This window comes from Podarcis gaigeae, assembly GCF_964106915.1.
Source record: "Podarcis gaigeae genome assembly, chromosome: 13".
Classification (NCBI taxonomy): domain Eukaryota; kingdom Metazoa; phylum Chordata; class Lepidosauria; order Squamata; family Lacertidae; genus Podarcis; species Podarcis gaigeae.
This window is the reverse complement of record NC_139689.1, coordinates 32,918,340-32,941,915: the sequence shown is the minus strand read 5'-3', so window position 1 is coordinate 32,941,915 and position 23,576 is coordinate 32,918,340. Positions and strand designations below refer to the sequence as shown.

The 23,576-nt window shown below is 44.2% G+C and overlaps 1 protein-coding gene across 30 annotated transcripts in view; it reads right to left on the bottom strand.

Moving 5' to 3' along the window:
• SRCIN1 (SRC kinase signaling inhibitor 1) overlaps nt 1–23,576 on the bottom strand; it is a 330,260-nt gene that overhangs the window by 57,234 nt on the left and 249,450 nt on the right. For 17 of the 30 annotated variants that reach the window (XR_014557360.1, XM_083708601.1, XM_083708616.1 and 14 more), the window contains 5 exons: nt 18,520–18,711; nt 9,220–9,412; nt 6,308–6,506; nt 3,043–3,136; nt 1,418–2,247 (listed from right to left, as the gene is read on the bottom strand). Coding sequence is in view for 29 of the 30 variants with exons in the window: in XM_083708601.1 (XP_083564727.1) it covers nt 1,418–2,247; nt 3,043–3,136; nt 6,308–6,506; nt 9,220–9,412; nt 18,520–18,711 (1,508 nt within the window). In the remaining variant the exon portion in view is untranslated. Of the gene's footprint in view, nt 1–1,417; nt 2,248–3,042; nt 3,137–6,307; nt 6,507–9,219; nt 9,413–15,972; nt 16,249–18,084; nt 18,176–18,481; nt 18,712–23,576 lie in introns of those variants that run through there. The other 13 variants (XM_083708608.1, XM_083708609.1, XM_083708607.1 and 10 more) reach the window with 5 other exon arrangements.

Below are 23,576 nucleotides of genomic sequence, written 5' to 3'. Positions count from 1 at the left end.
ATGATTAAGTGGGCACAAGACATTGGTCATGATATTATGTTTGCTGACTGGGAACAGTTATGGACCACCGGTATAAAATTTACGGCATGTAATGCCTTAAGAGAAAATATTATGAAAATGATTTACAGGTGGTACATGACCCCAGTCAAGCTCGCAAAAATTTATCATTTGCCCAATAATAAATGTTGGAAATGTAATGAGACTGAAGGTACCTTCTACCATCTTTGGTGGACTTGCCCGAGGATTAAGGCCTTCTGGGAAATGATTTATAATGAAATTAAGAAGGTACTTAAATGTACATTTCATAAGAAACCAGAGGCATTTCTCCTGGGCATAGTCGGCCAAGTGGTGTCTCAGAAGGATAGGACGTTTTTTATGTATGCCACCACAGCAGCAAGGATTCTTTTAGCAAAGTATTGGAAGACGCAAGAACTACCCACGCTGGAAGAATGGCAGACGAAGGTGATTGATTATATGGGACTTGCAGAGAAGACCGGCAGAATCCGTGACCAAGAAAAAGAGACGGTGGATGAAGATTGGAAGAAATTTAAAGTATATCTTAAGAACTGTTGTAAAATTAAAGAGTGCTAAAATGTCAAGGGAAAGGAAAAGATAGAATTATAGCTCTAATTGATTAAGTATGAGAAGAAGCTAAAAAAGAAAATAAGTAATTAGACAATTGGTGTGAGGAGTTGTTGAAAAAATCTTAAAATAGGGATGCAGAAAAGGGGAGGTAAGGGGAAGTCTGGGAAGTAAGGTTTATGAAAAAGAGGTTTGAAATTATACATGTTTATATGTTTTGTTTGTCTATGTATTGTGTCTTGTTTTGTTTTTAATTTGTGTTGGAAAACCAATATATATATATATATATATATATATATATATATATATATATATATATATATACAACCACTGTCCCTGCTGCACCATTAAAACCATTAACCCAGTTACCTGCATGTACCACTGGCAGGCAATGAACTAAAAAGCAGACATTTGCGGGAGGGATGGCTAGAGGAGGTGAACACTTGAGGGGAGAAAGCAGAGGGGGCAAACTGAAGAAAGGAAGGATCAATGAGAAAGAAAGACTGGAAAAAGCAGTTACACAGGGCCTAGAGTCAGGAGGATTGTGCGCGGTTGTCAGGAAAGAAGAAGAAAGGCAATTTTTGGAATCTGGGTAGAAAAACAAGGCAGGGAATCACGGAGGTCAAATAAGTAGGTGTACCGCTGTGCATGCAATAAATCCAACATAACTCGTCAAAACCTCTCAGGACAATAGCAATTTTGCACAGTGCCAAAATCTGCTCCAAAGCAGCAGGCTCTGCATTTGAATGTTGAAACTCAGAAAATACTTATCAAGGTGCCAGTCACCTGAAGAACGGTACTGGTGGTCACAGGAAGCGACAGCCTCCCATCTTACCTTGTCTCCGTATCCTTGGCAGGCACAGGTGAGCTGAACCCAGAAAGGGGGCGTTCCCCAGGTCCAGGAAAGAGCTCTGGGGGCCCTGAAGAGCTGGGATTCCTTGGCTTGTTGACAGGGCTTTCCATGAAGACCGAGGAGCATGAGTCTTTGCGGAAGGTCTGGCGGACTGGAGAGGAACGGCTTGGGGGCCCTGAGTAAGGGCTGTGGGGGCTTTGGCTCTGCTGAACGTCTACCAGCCGGCCGTCGGCAATTTTCTGCGGCGATGAAGGGGGTAAGCGGAAGCCCATCCCCGGACCGTAGGTGTCGCTGTAGATCTGTGCGTTGGGCTTATACAAGCTGTCTTCCAGTTCGGACTGCAGGGCAGCAGCTGAGTAGGTGCTGAGGGAACGGACAGAGCCCCGCTTGTAGAGGCCCCCTGGGTAGGCAAAGGGGTCCCCCATCCCAGCCAGGGACTGCGTGGACGTGATGCTCAGGCGCCCCTCATGCACCATGCTGTAGGGGTCGGCATACAGGCCCTCGTTCTTCACAAGCACCATGTTCTTCCCGGCCATGTCTTCGTCTGGCTTGACGTCCCGGCGTTCCAGGATAGCGCTTGGGCTCGGTGAGACCCCCTGGGCTGGAGGAAGGTTGGAGAGCCGCTCGCCATGGTGCACGGGGCTGCCGGCATAGGAAGGCGGGCGGCCACCGCTGTAGGACATGCGGGAGCGGGACGGCGAAGACGACTGGAGCACTGGTGGAGGCGATCCAGAGGTGAGGTGAGAAGCAGGTGACATGCTGTTTAGGCGCCGGGTGGGAGAGGACTCCCTGGAAGTGTAGACCATCTCTCTCTGGGAGAATAAGTGATCAGACAGTGAGAATGTTATAAACTCTACCCTCCTTTACACACGGGGCCCAGGTCAAAAGTTGCAAGGAAAAGGTGGGAAGAATAAAGCTGAATGAAAACCAGACCCATCACTCATTCCTGTCGCCTAGCTCACACAAACAGAAGATGGAAGTGGTAAAACCCGACCCTACCACTTCAGACTGCAGCAGGGTATGGGGTGTACAGGATGCCTCCCGGTGAGAAAAACCCGGTATGTACAAATTTGGCTTACCAGAGAAAAGGCTAGACCAAAACCATTCTCCCTGGCTTAACTGATTTCTATCTGGAATGAATTTCATACACCAGAGAACATTAAATAATGTAATCTCCCATTTGTAGTACAAAGTGGTAAAATCCTAGAACCAGTTCACCACTGGTGAACTAGGCCTATTGGTAGCGCTAATCTTCTCTGATACCTCAAATTCTGCATCGAGAGCTGAATTCCGCAACATGAATGCATTATGAAGAACAAATATATTGCTTTAACTTTTTATTCACTACTCCCACAAATCTCCTGCTGTGATAGTGATGCTAAAAAAAACGATAGACAACCCTGACACAGACAGTGTAAAAGAACATATCCTAGGCATCTGCAGAATTGCTTCGCTTGCAAGGTGACCATCATCTGGACTGTGTTCAATGGGCAGGCATTGCTGAAATGTTCCTTAGTAATCTGCCCCCCTCCCTGCACCTACCACCGCACTAACATCCAGTGAAGACAAAAACAGTTCAGGGGCCTTACTGAAGCCCACTGTCTTACCCTCAGGTCTCCATTGGTGATGTGGGATCCGGGGAAGGAAGCATAAAGGGGCTCTTTCCGGTAGATTTTGATAATGCTCCTATCCTGGATATCCCTGCAAGAACAAAGGCATTAATGGAACAAATGAATGGCAGCCTTGGTTATTATTCCAAGGGCCAGACTATGCATGGCCATGATGGCAGCAGTGACAGCTGCACAGAGGCAGCCTGATGACATCAATGGCCCACGCCACAGCTGCTGGAGACTATTGGGCAGGAGTCTTCCTCTTCCTCGATATTGAGGATTTACACATCTCGATAGTGAGGATTTTTTTGCAGTAACCTGCTGTTGGGTTTAGATATGCGAGTTTGTCTGCATAATTCCACTTCTGGCTTTCGCACACGGATTCTGTGCTCTTGCTAGTTAAGTATGAGGCTGAAATTGCAACACTCTCATAAAGAGAATGCTTAGATAAGTGGTATGAAGCGATCTGGCAAACAGCTATGTTGGAAAAGCTAACGTGGAAACTGTGTGTAGCAAGAAAAGAAAAACGGTAAATTCTACACAGTATGGGGCAATTTTATTGAACACACAGGTAATGAGGCACATGGGGTAGTGTTTGGGGTGGGTAACATAGTTTGGAATACCTGAAGTATACATTTTAACCTTTCAAATTGTATAATGATACAATGATATAATATATTCCTCCCTTTTAATGAGATTTAAGCACATGATGTGTTATTTTATGGTTTTAGAGATTATGAAAATATTTGAAATATATGCTGTGGCAAATAAACCTTATTTATTTATTTAAGAGAGAATGCTGCCAGACTCCAAACGGGAGGTGGGGGTTGTGGCCCCAAAGCATATCTTTAAAGCACATACACCCCTAAATCCTGGAAACGGCAGTTTGTTAAGGATTCTGGGAATTGTAGCTCTGTGAGGGGTCAACTAAAGTTCCCAGGATTCTTGGGGTGGGGTGGGGAATGTGCTTTAAACATGCTTTAAAGGTATGGTGTGTGTACACAGCCAGAGAGTCTATCCAATTTGACTGCTCTCTGGCCTATTGAAATGGCTTAGATGGGATATGTTAGACCAGGGTGGGGAAACCCTTGCAGGTCGAAGGACTGTGTTTCCTCATGTACCATCTTCTGAGAGGACTGCATGCCTGTGGAAGGTAGGGGCAGACAAAAGTTGCATTCCATCTGCACAAAAGCCAGATGTTTTCATACGCCTCCCAACACACACATACCCATCTTTTCATCCTCTGTCCTGCCAAGTAAGAGGCCTTATCACAGTTCAATGACATCATCTGGCCAGGCAAAGCACCTGAGGAGGGTGTGGAGTGTGGTCTGAGAGCAGCCCTGAGAGCTTGACCGAGAGGCCTGGAGGGTGGCATTCAACCCATGAGCCAGAGGTTCTGCACCCCCTTGCTAAGAGGTTTCTGAAGAGGGTGATAAAGCAGCAATAACTAGGGAAGCACTGAGGTATTGGTGTCTCAGCAATTATGCACAATGCAAAGATAATTGTTTTTTTTTTCCTTCTCCCTTTCTCAGAATAGCAAGACTCTGGGTCACCCAATTAAATTGATTGGCAGTCGATTATGGACGGACAAAAGAAGCACTTCTCCACACAGCACACCATTAATTAACAGGCTGTATTGGCTGCCACAAGGCGTGGTGATGGCCACTGGCTTAGATGGCTTTATAAAAAGATTCACAGAGGACAGTTTTATGAGCATCTATTAGCCCTAACAACTAAATAAATAGAGCCTCCAAGTTCAGAGGCAGTAGACATCTGAATAGCAGGTGCTGGGGGCAAGCAATTAGGGACGTCTGTTCCTTTCATGCCCTGCTTGTGAGCTAGCTGTCCCAGAGGCATCTAGCTGTCCACTGTTGGAGACCGGATGCTGGGCTAGGTAGTTTGAGCCAGCCAGGTCCCTTGTATTCTTAATCCCTTGAGCAGGAAGGAAGAGAAGACCACTGCTGAATGCGATGGTGACAGGTCTCTCTTCAGTCGCAGCACTTTTGAAAAAGAATATCTTACTGAAAGATTTTTATAGCTCTATTACAAATAATACATTCCCCCCTCCTGCCCCTAAGCTAGCTACTTCCTTCCTTCTGCTCAGTCTATTACTCACACAGACTGTGATCCTAACCATATCTACTCAGAAGTAAGTCTCATTGAATTCAATAGGGTGAACTCCCAGTTAGGTGAGGCTAGGACTTCAGTCTTATTTGCCAACTACATTTCTTATATTGCCCATAAGAAAGAAAGAAAGAAAGAAAGAAAGAAAGAGAGAGAGAGAGAGAGAGAGAGAAAGGTTCTCTGGGTGGTTTATAGTAAAAATGTTAAATTTGCTCCCATGGGATGTACTGATGGCCACTGACTTAGATTACTTAATCTTAGTTCCCGATGGCTTAGTTGTCAAACAAATTGGCTCCTAAACGCTGCAAACCTGGAAGTAAGTGTTCCGGTTTGCAAACATTTTTTGGAAGCTGAACATCTGATGTGGCTTCTGCTTGAGCGCAGGAAGCTCCTGCAGCCAACCGGAAACCATGTCTTGGTTTTCGAACGGTTCCAGGAGTCGAACGGACTCTGGAACAGATTAAGTTCGAGAATCAAGGCACCACTGTACCACTTAATGTACAGGTGATTTCCAAGTGGTTTACAAAACCACTTGCACAATGCATAACAATTCAAAATACGTTTAAAATATGTTTAAAAGATGACCGCACAGATTCATGGAGGATAAGGCTATCAATGGCTACTAGCTATTATCGCCTACTTCCACTGTCTGATACATAATGCTTGGAGTCACAGGTGGGGAGAATGCTGTTGTGACTGTGCTCTGCTTCTGGGTTTCCCATAGGAGCATCTGGTTAGCCAATGTGAGAACAGGATGCTGGACTTGTTGAACCTTTGGTCCAGCTGGGCTCTTCTTATGTTCCTATGCTTGCAGAGGACTTCTTCCCTACTCCTCCCACTCCTCCTTCCATCACTGCATTCACCCACCTCTTCCCACCCTCCTTCTTCTTCCTCTAGGCTTCCCATGCCCAAATTAAATTAGGCCAGTGGCCTCATTTGGCCATTAAGGCCGCAAGTTGCCCACTCTTGATTTAAAGTTTCACACAAGCACAGTGAATGGAGCTCTGGGAATGAAAAGAAAAGCACAGTATCAGGAGGGAGGGAAATAGCAGACTGGTCATATAGTCCTCTACTTGGTAGTCAATGTCACACTTCCTCCAAGCATTTAGTAGTGCCTCCAGAAAGGCACTGCTCTCACCTGACATCCTCCAGCTCATAGAAGACGTTACGGGATTCGTCCTTGATCAGGATGGCAGTGTTGGGGGACTTGAGCATGCCCATTGTCAGCTTCTGAGGAAACATGTGGACAATAAGGGCATGCAGAGTGTCCATGCTGCTGATTTCGTGGGTGATGTGAACCCGTCTTGTTTCATCCCCAAACTGCAGGAAAAGGACACCTAGGAAAACCAGAAAGGGTGTGTGTGAGAGACAGAGGAGACTGGAAGGAAACTGGTCAAGGAATGCAGATTATCAGTCAAAACAACTAATGCTAGCAGAAAGGAAAGCTTCTGGGTTGCACAAGACTCTTCTTCAGGTGGTAAAGTGTTAGCAGAAAGAGAGTCGCAGAGTCAGAACAAGAGAATCATCTACTCACAAATGTGAACCCCACACCAACTGAAATCTCTTGGGCGTGGAGGGGCTACTGAATGTTTCATTCATCTCGAAAGTGCATTCAGTGGCCACCTGTAGAAGACATCAGACAGTACTTGTGCCAAATCTCTGATATTTCTACTAAAGAACTGGGCCTTTCCCCATCTCTCCTTCAGACATCTGGATAGCTTAGCTGGTTAAAACGTGGTGCTCATAATGCCACGGTTGCAAGTTTGATCCCCGTGTGGGACAGCTGCATATTCCTGCAATGCAGGGCATTGGACTAGATGATCCTCGGGGTCCCTCCATCTATTCTGTTCTGTTCTGTTCTGTTCTGTTCTGTTCTGCTCTGCTCTGTTCTGTTGTTCTGTTTCAGAAACAACAACAAAATTCCCAAAGGAGTGAGTAGTAACTGTGTTACTTTGTTGCCACAAAACCAAGAAAGGGTTATACCTAACCAAGGTCTACTCAGAGTAAACCCATTACAATTAATAGCTCTAAATTAGTCATGTCCATTAATTTCAACGAGCCGACTCTGAGTATGACTAACATTGGATACAACCCAAAGAGTCTTGTAGCACCTCAAAGACTAACACATTTATTATGATGTAATAATAGGCTTTTGGGGACCAGAGCCCACTTTCTCAGATGCATGGGAAGGTATATATTGGTAGGCATATATAAACATAGGAACAGAGCAGGTACGAAGAACCTGGTGTTGGACTACAGATCCCATCATCCCTGACCACTAGCCATGCTAGGTGGGGCTGATAGGAATAGGAGTCTAACAATATATCTGAAAGACCACAGGTTCCCCATCCCTGGTGTAAAGAGAGAGAGAAAGAGAACAAAAGAAAAAGCAGTATGGCCAGAGGAAAACGAAAACGCAAGAACACAGACCGTGATAATTAAGTTACAGCTCAAACGTAAAAAATAATTACAGTGATCACTCACTAAGCAGTGCTGATGATAATAAACATCTTGGCATTGAGTTTCTGTTTGGCCGGGTGTATGTAAGGGAGTAGTTAGAGGAATGATTCCCTGCTGGTATCAGTTCAAAAAAGAGCCCTGAATGGGCTTTTCCAAATACGTTTGTAATTTTTCTTTCTTTCTTTCTTTAGAAACGTTTTCCCTCAATCACCTTGAGTTAATTTGTTGAGCGAGCGATAATTTGTAATATAAACAAAAACAAGCAAGTAATTACTATAGGAGTAGTACTAATAGTAGTAGTAGTAACAGTGGTATTTCTGTGCCACCCCATAGTCAGCTATCTGGGTGGCATATATAAAAATGGTTAAGATAAAAATATGGACCAGGAGTGGCTGGCCTCCGGCATCCCTGACCATTCACTAAGCTGGCTAGAGCTGACCGGAGTTGCAACTTCTGCATGGCAACATAATGGGAACCCCAGGTACGAACAGTAAAAAGACTAGCTTCAGTTATGCATAGAAGCAGAGACTATGCGATTAAACTGTACACAAACACAGGTCTTTAAAAAGAAGCCAAAACCTCAAAATCTCTTCTTGTTGTTGTTTTCAAAGATATGCAGTCTGCTAAACTACACCAACCTGGTACCCTCCAAAAGTTTGGGGGCTACAACTCCTATCAGCCCCAACCAGCATGGGATTTGTAGTTCAAAATACATGGAAGGCACCAAGTTAGCAAAGACCGTGTGCCACTAACCTGGGGAATTGCGGTTGTCCTATCAGCCAGCCCTTGGGACTGCGGCTTCCGTTGCTGAATTTCAGGTCAGCTCTGAGTAAGAGCTCCCTCATTCATGATTTGATTATGGATGAAGAGGACCATCGGGTCTGTGTCACTGAGACCTGGGTGGGTGAGCAGGGCAGAGTTGGTCTCATCCAGTTGTGCCCACCTGGGTTTTTGGTGCGGCGTCAGGGCAAGACTTGAAGATTGGGGAGGGAGAGTTGCTGTAGTTTATAGAGATTCCATTTCTCTCTCCAGGCTCTATGTCCAGTTGCAGGGAAAGTATCTAGTGTTCCTGGCACTGGGCAATCGGGACATATTAGGGATTCTGTTGGTTTACCACCCATCTGGCTGCTCATAAGTCTGAGCTGAGAGCGCTAGTTTTGGAGGCAGTGTTGAGGATTCCCAGACTGATGGTCCTGGGGGACTTCAACATCCATGCCAAGGCTCTGGGGTGGCTCAGGACTTCATGACTGCCACGAAAACCATGGAGCTGTTCCAAACGTCACAGGACTTGTGGCAGGCCACACTCTGGGCCTTGTTTCCTCAAATGGGCAGGAAGAGGGGGATCTGAAAGTGGGGGGTATTGACACCAGTCCCTTGCCATGGTCACATCACTTCCTGTTGAGATTTAAGCTTTCGGTACCTTTTACCCTATGCAACCACAAAAAGTACTTGGAGCAAAATAGCTTCAACTGCAGGTACCCCTGAACAGAAGCAACAAGGGTGACAAAAGTCAGCTTTCTAAACAATGAGATGTGTCTAAAATCAGGATACATCTCTGCTAACTGGGGATGCTTGAGAAACAGTTCTTACCTGGAGACCGGAGCTTTGTTTGGCTGGTGGAACGGGACAAAGGCAAGCTTTGCCGGAACCGGTTCATCCTGTTAAACCCAATGGGCAGCTCAGCTTCAGACATGGTTTCCAGAGACTCGGCAGAAGCAAAGGAGAGTTTGGCTTGATCGGCCAGGCCAGGCTGAGAGCCCTGTGAGTGCCGGGAGCTTCGGGTCTGAAAGGTAAAAGAAGAGAGACAGAGCAACATGATTATGGGGAGCAAAGTGTTCTTTTTCTAGAAATGTGGCATTGAACAGATTTCACACGTGTCACCTCTTCTCAGTCACCTTTTTTAAAAAGGCATTTTTGATCATGAAGATATTTCGTGTGCCATGAAACGCAGCAGCGGAAAACATCCCTACCTAAATATTTTTTTCTGCAATATATATATATATATCTCCAATATATATATACACACACACATATCAACGCCCAAACATATCTGTCCTAATCTCTGGCAATTGATATAGGGACTCAAAGTATAGCTACAAGCTTCAACTGGTTTAGTGTAGGTAGATTATTAGTCAACTAACAATCCAGTTACCTCACTGATAGGGGTTGATTTTAACTCGGGAACATTTCATTTCATGTAACTTTGTATTAGCAGCATGCCTGTTTAATTTTTTAGGCTATTTTTGGTTCTGATGCATTGCTGCAATTATTACAGTGGAACAAAAACTGAAAAAGAATATATTGACTGTGGCGATTCCTTCTTACGATGAGAGCTGCGGTGTTAGAAATAAATAAATTATTGTGCTGACTTCAGTATCTTTAAGAAACAAACAATTCCCCCAAACATAAAGCCAGGTTTTGCATGGTGTAAAATTTATATAAATTTAATCAATTATATGACTGGTCTATTAAAAAAACAGATGATTAATCAAATAGAGATTCATTAATTGGTAAACAGCCCTTGCTGGAATGAACTCCTGCCTCATGGAGGGAGTCCATCTCAATTAATCTAGTCAAGTGTTCATCCAATTTGCTCTTAATGATACAAGGTGATGAAAATTACACAGACACACACAAACACACACTATCTTCTTGGCAACCTGTTCCAGTGCTCCATCGACCATACAGTTAGCTTGAGCTTACATTCAGCACACTCTCAGTTCTTGCCTTTCTTTGCCCTTCTCATCCCAGTAACTTCCTTCCTCCCATTTACGTTGCCTTTCTAATCTGTTCAAGGTGGTTTGTGTCCCCAGGCATAGGGACGCGAGCTTATGGGAGCAAAAGACGACACACAGAGACCAGAGCTAGGCTAAAACATGGCCACTAGAATAATAGTGGAGGTTTGGGTGAGGCATTGGGACAAGGATCCTGATGTCAGACAGCTTGCTTGCTGACCAATGTCTCTCTCACACACCCAGCCCACTGACTGGGAGCTGACAGGGAGTTTTGGGGGTGTTAGGTGTGGCCTACCTTGGTGTGGGCCATTCCAGTGGGCCGCTGTCTGCAGCATGGGCGAAAGTCAGCTAGCCTCGGGCCCCTGAAGCTGAGCTGAGGATTTAGAGCTGCTCCACCCAAGACTCCTTATAGAGATCTCCTTACTTTTTTGTGGATCCTGGCCCATCACCCTGCCATGCCAGCACCAAAAGTGATGATACTCCAGTCCTGAATAACTGTGACTGGCTCCTGTCCAGTCGGCCCATCTATGGTGCTGCACCATCAGAACAAATGGGACCTGCCACAGATGACAACAAGTGGGCAGAGCCCACATGCCAAAAGAGACAGGCTGGAGTATTTACTTGAGTGCAGACCTACTCTGCTGGTGGAGAGGACTCCAGCCCATCACAACATGGCACGCAGGACCCTTTCCTTGCAAGCATTTAAGAAGAGACCAATGGCCCACCTGGGCAAGCATCCTGTCTTGTACAATGACCAAACAGATGCCTCTGGGCAGCCACAAAGCAGGGCACAAAGGCAAGAGCCCTTTCCCCTTGCTGCTCCTCAGCAGAAGGTATTCAGCCCCTGCATCTGAGTCTGGAGATTGCATATATCCATCATGACTAGTATCTATTGATACCAGGCCTCTCCTCCACAATTTGTTTGAAACTAAGCTGGAGGCCATGGCTACACATAGTAGCAACGAATTCCACAAATTAATGGCATGCAGCAGGCAAGCCATTTTTCATTTCTAAGGCAATAGTAGATAGAGGAGGGCAGTTCCATCCCTCATCAGTCTCTTGTGGTTTCAAGGCAGCTTGCACCTTAAAACATCAGACTGGCAGGGGAGGAGCTGCTGCTGAGCGGATATATTTGCAAGCAAGTAAACCATCACGTCATCTCTAGCTGCATGTGCTTAGGACACTGAAATCCTTAAAAAGTGTCTGAAGTTGTGGCAAACACTGCAGAGGAACTGAGCCCCCCCACCCCCCAGTTCAGAAAAGAGGGAGGCTCAGAGTACCACAACTACATTTTCAACCTGTATCTGTATGTAGCACCATAGCAGCACTTTGAAGTATTACGCTACAGCAGAAATGGGGAGCCTGCGGAAATTGAGTAATTTCCACCATCCCTGGCCATTAGCCATGTTGGCTTGGACTGATGGAGCCCTATGACATCTGGAGAGTCATTGGTTCCTCATCCCTGTACTTCAGGCACTGGCTGGTCACTCCATTGAGTTGCTACCTCCTCCTCCTTTTAGGGAACAAAACACCTTCCAGATATTTGTCTAAAGTGCAAGGAGAGTGCCCCACTGGGATGCAGGGCACTTTCTCACCCAGCAGCAGGAGGTGGTGACAGAGGCACCAAGGGTCAGGACAGGTGGACTTCCATACCCCGGGACCAGAGCAATTGCTTGCAAAAGCCTTGTTGGTCCTGGGACTCATTTCTTTCCTGCCCACGCTATCGATAACACCAGGAAAGGCAGAATTAGCAGACAGACAAGTCAGATAACCTTTGAAGTTGCAGGAGGCTGGCTATCCATTATGCCCGGGGAAACAGCTCCGGGGAGACATAAAGGGGCCCATTGTGATGCTGGAAGGGAAGCGCGATAGAGGTTTATGGCTGCATGGAACAGGCAAAAGTAATGGGCACGGAGTCCCAGCAGTAAAGAACAGTAATATGCCAAGAGTCCCATTTCGCGTGAATGACCGTATATCTTCCCGGTACAAAGATGCCATTTCCACAGGGGGGTCGCGAGGGGGAAGAGCAACGCTGCGTGCAACACATGCTAAAACAGCATGCTGGTTTAGTAAAAGATATCATGTTCTTTGCTGACTCTAGGCCAGTTGATGCAATCAGTAAAATCGAGATGCAAAACTATTTTCTGGACAGAACCACTCCAGCCTGTAAGTGTGGGGGTTGCTTGTATAGAAGTGTTCCAGTTACAGGTGAAGAGGCAGGGGAGCCCTCAGTTAAATCCACAAGCTGCAGCCCTTAACCCCTAGTTAATATCCAACTCATGCCCACCCCCACGTATATGAAGGCCACTTGCCAGAAACTGCAGGATGGCGCTTTTGTGCTCAGATCCTGCTTGTGGCCTTCCCAGAGGCATCTGGTTGGCCACTGTAAAAACAGGATGCTGGACAAGATGGACCACTGGCCTGATCCAGCAGGCCTCTTCTTGTGGTCTTCTGTAGCCTTATAAATATCAGGGGAGGATTTAGGGGAGCACGACGGGTTTGGTAGCACAGAGCGTGGAGGCTTACGGGCACCCCAACTATTATTTAAAGTGGAGCACGAGAAGAGAGGGCACCAAATTTTGGCATTGCTCAGGGTGCTGCTGAAATTTGGGACCCCACTGTAAATATGCTACCTAAAGGATACAGCACAAAAAATAAGGGGGGTGCGCCTCCTCTGCCCCCCTAGTAATTTGAGTTCTACTGTTAATTCATAGAAGGACCGAAATTCGTACCCAACAGGCTAATTTTTATGAGCCAATATCTCTATTTATTTTAAAGGGACCATTCAAACATTTGGTTGCCCACTGCAGCCTGAAGGTAAGACAGGGCCCTTAAATGCATTGTGTTGCTCACAGTATAAACTGCACTGGCAGGTTCAGGTTTTTGTTCTTCAGAAGAACACCCACAAGAGAAAGCAAATGGGAAAAGGTTGTGTGTAGCAGGTTTAAAGCAAAGAAGTCTAAGAATCTCCAAAGGTAAATTTGAACACCATCTTAGCCCTACAGTCCTTCTGGCTTTTAAAGCCATGCTATGCCTGGGCTTATTCTGCCCATTATAGAAACAGGGCACTAATTATCAGGACTGTGTTTCACAACTCCTTGGGCTGCTTAAGTGCAGAAAGTGACTTATGAGCACATAATTCATCTTGAGAATCTCATTTCCCCTTAAAAAAAACCAACAAGTTTCTGGTCCTATTTATTTATTTGAAAACTTTACGGCTACAAAGAGAAGCAGTGGATGGAAAATGCCTAGTGGGATCTCAGTAGGGGGGACTTTGGGCAATCAGGGTAATGGGGCTTTTGTCCACAGCCTGTTCCTTTAAAGTTCCTCTCGAGTAGTAAAAAAAGATTACTGGTCAAATTTATACAGGGCACAGAATTTATGTGCGAACACATGCGTGTACATAGGTGCACACATGATTTTTTTGTGTGGTTTTTTTACTCTTCCTTGCTTATTTACAGCTTTGGATAAAACATGCACTCCTGGGTCTCCTGCACCACTTTAAACAGAAAAAGAGCATTAAAGGACAGCTTTGAAATCACTTCAAAGTGAACCACCACAAAAGTCTACGTGGTACGGCAGCTAAACAGATGATGTGTGTGTCTCTTTCTGTGTGTGTGTGCGCGCGCTTATTCCAAGAGAGCTGTATTATGGCTCTGACTTGCCATTTTCCAGCTGCTTGTTCATATATCCCTGATGAGTCTGCTAGAGAGCATGCAGAGAGAATGCTCTGTGGCTCCACCCTAAGGCAGCTTGCACCAACAGTACCATTCACTTCAAAGCTGTTCGCATCAAGTAATTGTATCCTACTAGCTTGGTGCAGTCTCTAATTAAACTCAGATTCGAGAAATAGGACTCTTCTCTCCTCCCCGAGACCATCTGGGCCTATTTCCTTTAATATGGCCTAGGCATTTGTATTATTTAGTATACTTATATGCTGCTTCTGAGAACAGCTTATTGGGGGCTTTCATGCCATCTCCCACCCAGGCACCAACCAGGCTGGAATCTGCATCACTTTTTCACAGCAACAGCAAACAAAGGCTGTCAGATTATTCTCTGGCCCCTCAGGTGCTTTTAAAAACTGTAAATTATTTAAATACTGAGTGAACAAGAGCCGCACCGAAAAGCATTTTAGAACACTGACTCCCTGGAAATTGCAAGATTATACACAAGGCCTTTTACCATCTGTTGAATTTTTTTTTTTTGTCCCCCCTCCCCACTGCAGATGTATAACTTTAAGGTAGAAAAAGAGAAGGGAAAGGGAAAAGGAATCAGAGTTGTATTGTGGAGACTTGGATTAGTTGTTTTATTTGTTCATAGTAATAATAAAGTAGTGAGCAACATTACCTATTTTTAAAGCATAACCTTGGCTAGGGAACTGTATCGCAAAATTCAGAGAAGCACTTATTTAAAAAGATGGCCGTGTTTCAGATTTTGATTGTTTTGCAGTGTGAATTGGGACATTTAGGCAAACCTACCTAAGTTGGAGTACAACTCCCATCAGCTACAGTCAGAAAGATCAAGAATGGTGGAAGTTGTAGACCAACATCTGGAATGCCAGAGGTTTCTTGCTCCCTGCTTTGAAGGGTTGAATAGCTGCTCACAATAAGTAAAGAACTGGCATTCTGTTCAGGCACTCCCTATTTTCCATTGCAATTCTTTATGTCCCAGAGCTTTCTAGAAACAAAAACAGGCTTGGCAGGGATTTGTTTATTAATGTCCATATTTATAAGTGCTTTATTCTCTGCTGGGCACATAGCACAACCTGATCTAGCTTATAAAACCAGATTTAGAACAGCAGTGAGAGGTCGGGTGGGCGGGAACCCACACAAGTCAATCTATTAAAACTCACACTGTGATAAAACAGCGATGAGCTCCTGCTGAACTAAAGCTCAGTTCTCCAAGCGTGAGAAAACTAGACTACTTGACGGATGGCTTGAAATAGCTTCCTGTTTAAAGAGGAAGTTATGGCTCTATAGATGGTGCCACCTTCCATATTATGTGCAGAATTTCTGTGTGCCAGGAGGCAGGGTCAGCATTAATGCTCTGCTCTCAATCTTTAGCCCGCTAATGGCCATTATAACACAGTCCACATTTCTCAGAGAGTAACTACTCCTAGAGGGTCTCCCTGGACATCTTCCAGGGGTTAATCATCCTCATGGTACCTTTTCAGACCCTTTGAATAATGCCATTTCTCATATCTGAATGTAGCCCAGTTTCCGAACAGCCACACAAGCATTTCAAACACAAGATTTGCATCGGCAGGGAAGCTATTCAGCACCCAGAAGATGCAGCGTTTGTGTGGCTCCATTTTATCTTCTAAAAACACACAAGCACACAAAAAGAGAAGCTTTTTCTTGTCAGCAAATGCTAGCTGAGAACAAACAACTACTGGAATAAGCAAGCTGGGGAGATGTGTGGCTGGCAGGGAGGAGGGACACTAATATTTTGAAACCAGATTTTAAAAGGAAAAGGAAAGGAAGAAGGGAAAAGAAATCAATATTGAAATGATAACAGCCATAATCATCGTTTAAATGAGGCTTTAATTGGAGAGTTTAATTATTCCTGTGGGGTGGCACAGAAAATGTTCTCTCCGTAAATAATTTACCGTAAAATTGGCTGCAATTTTTCTGTCTCTCTCAGCGTTGTTGCCAACATGGAGCTTTGAAATTTCCCAACCTTCAAGGAACAAGCTTGCAGTAGGGGGCTGAAAGGCACAAAACTCCTTCACTGGTTTGGTACGGTTTCGTGTGGCATGAGATAGGCTCTGAACCTTGTTGGTTTTGGTGTGGGAGGAAAGACAGATTATGGAAAGATATATGATGGCTATATTTGGGAGGAGCCATAGCTCAGCAGTAGAGGACATGGTATGCATGGAGAAAGGCCCTGGGTTCAGTCCTTTGAAGCAGTGGCTGGCACCCGCTGGAAGTGGTGGGCCAGAAGGCAGGGAGGCCAACAGTTGGTGGAGCCAAAGCCATCAACAGACAGAGCCAACTAATTCTAGTTTTGCCCCCATGATCCTTGCCATTGAGTTGAATAAAGGCAACACTGAGAGTAAGGAGGAGGAAGTTGATGCCACCCCTGGACATACCGTAAATAAGAAGATGGGCAAGCGAGGGCTGGCTGACGGCAGACTGAAGTTACAGGGATACTACTCCATTTGTCCTAATGGACAGGTCTCCGCTGATCCCCTGGAAGTCTCAGTAGGACTGGGTCTCAGAGACCCTGTCACAAGTAGACAATACCGATTCGGTATAAGGCAGGTTCCCTAGCTTAGCTAGCTTCACAAGTTACAACTGAGGCCTAGTTCAGACACTATCAAGCATGTGCTCTAACTTGCAATTGTATAAAGCCATTTTCTATGCTATATGTACACAGTTGCCCAATTTGACTAATTATTCCTCTTGGGAAAAGTGGGGATATCTATCTATCTATCTATCTATCTATCTATCTATCTATCTATCTATCTATCTATCTATCATCTATCTATCTATCTATCTATCTATCTATCTATCTATCTATATGCATATGCCACCTGACTCATACCCTCCAACATTTCTCCAATGAAAATAGGGACATCCTATAGTAATAATAATAATTTTATTATTTATACCCCACCCATCTGACTGGGTTGCCCAAGCCACTCTGGGTGGCTTCCAACATACTATATATGAAAATACAATTAAATATTTAAAAAACTTCTCTATACAGGGCTTCCTTCAGATATCTTCTAAAGGTTATATAGTTACTTATCTCTTTGGCTCGGGAGTTGTATAACTCGCAAACCCTCCAACGTTTCTCTGATGAACGTAGGGACAGCCTACCATACCCCCCAACATTTGTCTGATGAAAATAGGGACGTCCTAAGGAAAAGCAGGACATTCTAGGATCAAATGAGAAACTGAGGTGGTTTCTGTAAATCCAGGACTGTCCCTGGAAAACACTTGGAGGGTCTGCTGACTGTAATAAAACCTGCATGTGGGGAGACGTGTGTGTGTGTGTGTGTGTGTGTGTGAGAGAGAGAGAAAGTTTAAAAAGCAGTATTTAAAACATTCGAAAGATAATTAAAATCAACAGTAAACTAAAGAGAAATTAAAACACAGGTCAACACTCTACACATCTGAACAGGCCTGCCTAACCAAAAACACATTAGGTAGGCACTAAAATTAAGTATCTCAGGTTTGAAAGGCCTGTCAGGATAATACTGTTTTTAGAAGATGACTGAAGACAAACAAGATTAGTTCCTACTGGCAAGGAGTCCCACAGGGTAGGGACTGCCTCAGTAAAGGCCTGGATCCTTTTACAGGCCAGGGACATGTGGGACTCCAAATGGGTGCCCAAAATCTACCACTTGGAAGCAGCTGCCTCATTTTACCTCATGTCCTTTGCAAACACAGGATAAAAATGGTCACCATGCAGATTGCAACTGTCAGCTCTGACTTTTAACCTGAGGCTTTTTGTCTTAGTGTCTTTATAAATACTTGATTCTGCTTTGATCCCTTGGTTAAGCTGAAACCTTGCATACATCCTTATCTTTGAAATAAATAAATAAATAACCCAGATATTTAAATTCAGGCATTTCCCAAAGGTATCTCTCATCATCAAACCATCTTCAAGATTATCTCTGAGCAGCTGTTTTTTGAATCTGAGACAAAGCTTTGCCCGTCTACATCAGGCGAGCAATCTGTTTTTTTTCCTCCCCGTCTCCCTGATAGCTTACTTCATTGAGAAAAGAAAAAAGAAGCAGCATAAAACTGACTGGATAAAGAAGGGGAAGAAGAGGGGGAAGCTGATACAGCTGTATTTTGACAATGGTGTGGGGGTTTTTCAGCCAAAGAGCTGCCGTTGCTATGCTCTCAACTTGGTTGCTAAGGGGCTTGGCACAAGTGCATGGCGGAATGTCAGGGTAGCTGACTTGATGGTACTTTCTCAAATCAGTGGAGGTTAATCTTTCACAGAATTGACATTGTTTCGGTTTTATCAGGTGGAACATTCAGGGGGAGAAAAAGCAAGGCTTAATTTATGCCAGAATTAAAAAAAAAAAAAAATCAAGGCTTTTAGGCCCAGAGCTCTCCCCACCCCCGCTCCAACCTCCAAATGCCGGCCACAAAATACACCTCTTTCTGGATACTGATGGGGTTCCTTCTCATGTTACCTCAGCGGTGTGGGAACTGCTTCTTCGTGGCGATCCCACACTGCTGCAGTAAGCATCTGTATATTGAACCATGTGGGCAGGACCAATCGTGTGGGTCTCTCTCGCCTGATCCTCCTCCTCCTTCTTGGCTGGTCGATCAGGGCTATAGCCAGCCTTCCTTGCTAGATGGGGCTGCCACATTTCCAGGAGGGGCTTCAAAGAAATGAATGGAAAATCAGTTATATCCTCACAACCAACATGAAACATCTACAACTCTTGTCACCTGAGCTGAGTAAGAACAATCGGCTTGAAAGTCCAGAGGCTTTTTGCTCACTTCAATGAATTTACACAACCCCCTAAAATGAAAAACAAAACACAGCTCCTTCAAGCACCCTGCCATGCTTAGTCACAGTATCCAAAAGTGGACTCCCAGACCACATTGATAGGAGGGTGGTGATCTTGAAAAAATCCACCCAGAGCTAAGTTTGAGAGGGCAGAGTAGGCTTAGATGAATGGAGTTTGAAGCCATGACCATTTCTGGGGGACAATTTTGGGGTGAGAAAAACAGTGGTAGTTAAATACTTAACTTCGCCCATTCTCAAAACAAGATCTCATTCTTTAAATTGAAGCTGCCAGATAACAAACTTTCAAAGCTTGTTTGTGGAGTGGGGTGGGTGTGTTGTTCTCAGTGGGATATTGCGTGCACCGGACTCTCTCTCACTAAGAGACTGTCCCACAGGTTCTGTTCAGTTGTTCAGTACTCACAGGTACCAAATATGTGATGGAGAATGTGCCTGGCTAGTCTTGCCCCAGGAGCTGCTGCATGCATCCCTAATTGATGCGTAACTGGCATCAGTGTGAAGGGTGTTCATGTATGAAGCAGCTTCAAGGTAGAGGGATAGCTGGGCCTGTTCTTCACAGCCCTTCTTGAGCTGACAGCAAACAAAAATACATCTCTCCTGTGATATCAACGCTTCTCTGAATTTTGTGATGAGGATCTTCCAACTCTACAGTACAAATATGCAAAAATCCATATTGCTATGCATCACCCCAATCTCTGAGAGGTGTGAGATTCCAGGGGTCTCAGGCACTTAGCCAGTGGTTATGTTTCCTTTTGGAAATGAGGCATGGTGGAGACTGTGGTGTCTTTATGGTAAATGGTTTATTTACACATACATACAACCTGAGCCTACAATGGAGGGGTTCACGGCGTTAACACTCCAATAGGGTTATGCTACTGGCATAGGCACAGCCTTGGATCAAAACAGACATCAACCATTGTCCTCTGATGCTTTCTTTCCAGCTTGCCGCCTTTACCAGCCTGCAAACTTTTTCCTCAAGGTCACATCACCACCAGCTCTCAAACTCTACTTCAAATTCTGCCTTTGGCTTCTAACTAACTCGGAGTTGAGGGAGGTGCCCCTCCCATTTGCTATCTGGCAGAGTCCCCTCTCTTTGGCTTTCCTAATGGCTCAACATCTTCCTTTTGTCTTCTAACGGCCTCATCAATTTCCTCATCAGGAAACTGGCCTGGCTTACCGGTACATTCTAACATTTGCTGAATCCAGGGGTTCAGTGTCTGGCACCCAGAAACTCATAACACAGGTGAATCTGGCACCCACATGTTGGGAGAAAATGTGTCAAAATGCATACATCAAAGAAAATAACATACAAAATTACATTAGGGAAAATTGCTTTCAAAAACATGTATATTAGGCAAGTCACATAAAATATGCTTTATTTGGGAAAGATTTGCACTAAAATGCTGACAAATTTTAATGAGGGTTTTTTCCCAATGCAAATTGCTGCAGAAACATGGTACTGCGAATTTAAGAACAGTACACTTGAGAATGGAAAAGGATAAAGTTTTTCCCATCCTTGTTCTATGCCAAACAACTGCACACGGCTTATCTATCCTGATACAGACATATTTTTCTTAGCTGTTTTGGAATCTTGCCTCAGAGATGGAGCTCCTACAAGAAAAAGGGCCCTAGATACACCTCAGGACTAAATTTTGTTTGGTTCACATTTTAATGCAAGTCCACCTAACTTGCACTTCCTGAAACAAAAAGCACAATGAAATGGAGCCATCCTTTGAAATTCAAACTTCTTTGGATTTTGCCATGCAGTTCTCCAACCCAAAGAATATGTATGCAAATGCATATATATATATATATATATATATATATATATATATATATGATGGTTTAAATCAACAGATTCATTCATCCCTAATACAAAGGTGCTATTGTGTGCCACAGATTTCGTGACTGCATCACACAAGAGGATACATTACAATATTGGGAGCATGTCAGTGACTTCTTGAAAAACACAGGGCTTAACTATACTACAAGCCTAATCCGGTTTAACAGTCATTCCATCGCTACAGGGAATAATAGCAACTGTAGAACAGTGAGCCAGGGGGCTTGGAATCTTTAGCAGACATGGTGTCACTACCCTTACTAAATTCCCAGGATTCTTTTGGGGAAGCCATGACAGTCAAACGTAAAGGAAAGCAGTTTTCCCCCTAGATATTGTTTCCAGGACTTACATCTGAAGAGATAAGCGGGAGATTGTAGCTGGCGAGTTAAGTTTCCAATTGTCTACAGCTGTGTTGTGTCTCTCTAGCTTCTGCTAGCAGAATAAATAAATGAAACTATGATGAAGGAACCAGTTCCTTATGAAGTTGGACAGGCATGGCCTTTTAAGTAACCAAGCACTGTCAATACCGTCCCCAACATTATTTAGATATGCTAAATCTAGGCACATGGCAACCTGCAGAGAAGTTCAGACTTGTACATGTAGAGAATGGAGGTTTTTAGAAGTAATTTAGACAAGAGCAAGCACATGGATGACACCAGTCCGGACAGCAAGCAAAGCTTTCCAGTTAACTCCAGAATTCTAATTTTAGCTTTTAATTAAAGCAGGGGTTCCCGACCAGCTCTTTGCAGACCAAGCTTCATTCAGGTGGATTTTGGGTTGACGGTAAGGAGCAGCACATTCATCGCACTAAATATTCATATTGCTTTTTAATTGTATTTTTATTGCTTCTTTTACTTCTTGCACTGTGTTTCACTGTGTTACCATCTGAGCTTGATCGATTCTATGGAATTCAAATGGTCATTCAATAAATATAACACATAAGAATTAAAAGAAGCAACAAAATACATTTAAAAATCACACAGCAGCTAGCAAAGCACATTACAATTGTTTCAACAGGCGGGCGGGCGGGGGGGACATTAAGTAGCGTACTAAGACCCTCAGCAATTTTCAGGCGACTCATGGGGGGAAAGTTTGGGAACTATTGCCCTAATACATACAATCCTGTATGCAATTTTTCTGTATGCTTGTTACTGCAAGCCATTTCCCATGACAGAGTGCGTTTTAAATGTTATTTTCATGAATATATGCATTTTCAGGCACACGTTTCCCTAATTTACACATTTTGGTACCCAGGTTTTTGGTTCCTGCAAAATTCAGAGAAGTACAGATTTCAAAGGGTAGCACCTGCTTTGGCTCACTATTGATTTTGAAGTGAGAATTAGGAAGGATCACCTTTAAATGAAAACTGAACTGAATTTCTCAACCTTACTGACAGATGGGGAGCAGAGCTCTAGTCAAAAGGTGGGAATGGCTGTGGGTTGCCAGTACACAGATCTAGTGGCATGGAGATGGGGTGCTTAGCACTTGTCATTCACAGAAACCTGGGCAAGAGAGGTGTGCTTTGGGAAGAATGTCTCATTGAGTTCCTGTCAGAGGGGATTAATAAAGGAGAAAACATTCTCCTGAGTCTTCAGGCAGTGTTCAAGATTCACATGTTGGGCTTTCTTTGCACAGGGAGAATAGTGTTTGGAAAGAGCTGATAATTCTCAAAGGAACAGAAATATTTTCCCGTTGCTTCTGCCAGGGATTACAGCCAGCTACAAAGTATGTTCTCTGTATTGGCAAACAGGTATGTTTGCTTGGCTACAGATTCCCCAAATATATGCCGTTAGTCCATACTAAGAGGGTAAGCAGACCTCCATTTTCTGCATGCTCCATTCTGCCACTGGATCTGACAACTTTTGAAAATCCAAAAAAGAGGGAGATTTAGGTTTGCTTCATGGCCACATATTCTCATCCTCTCAATCTATGAGGAAATGGAGGCCAAACCACTCTCCTGTACCTGAACATATTTACTGGTACGTATCTTATTCCCATTCTTTTAAGGTTGAACAGAGGATGTATGTCTTCTCCGTCCTTTGCACATTATATGCTGGGGTGTTTCCCCCCCCCTGCATGGTTGGTCCGCTGAGCATTTGATCAGAGAATTTTAACTTAATTAATTTGCTCTCCCCTCCAAAAATGAGGCTACTGCCTTGTAAAAAGTTCAACTCTGATCTATCAGCTTGGCTTCAGCAAGGCTTATTAAGAGCAGAGCTTGGCAGATCAAAGCACTTGCCAACAAACCTGAGCTGGACTGCAAAGCATACTTCACATGGCGCATTGCATGGCACTTTGCAGCATAGCTGGGGTCCTTTGTAAAGCTTTTTCCTAATTCCCCGCAAAGTGTTAGTTAGCTTGCAAGACCTGAGCTGTAGAGCAGCTTGCTTTGATCTACCAGAGGCTCAAATTTTAATTTCAAACAACACTGAATAGGAAACTTCAGTAAGTTTCCGAAAAATAAGGAGAACATGTCCAAATTAATAGAGTAGTCAGAAAACCAGAGTTTACGGTGACTGAGGGTATCTGCAAAGGGGTGCCTTATGAGCAAGGAAAGAGGGTTCTTCCCTCACCACTAAGCAACCAGAACCACACATTACTTGTGATTTAGGATTGCCACGTAGACAAGAAAGAGTACTTTCAAGGCTGCATTGAATACTTCCAACTCTTATTTTAGAAATTAATAACATTTCAAACATGCAAGCATTCTTATGCATTGCAAAGGACTGGTGTTCTACATACAGGGCATGTTAGTTTTGCAAATAACCCCTTTATTTGCCATGCACACGTTTTCTGCGACTTGTCACCTGCTCTATGTATAATGTATTGATTTATTTCAACGATGTGTCTACTGTGCTGCCTTAATCACAGTCATC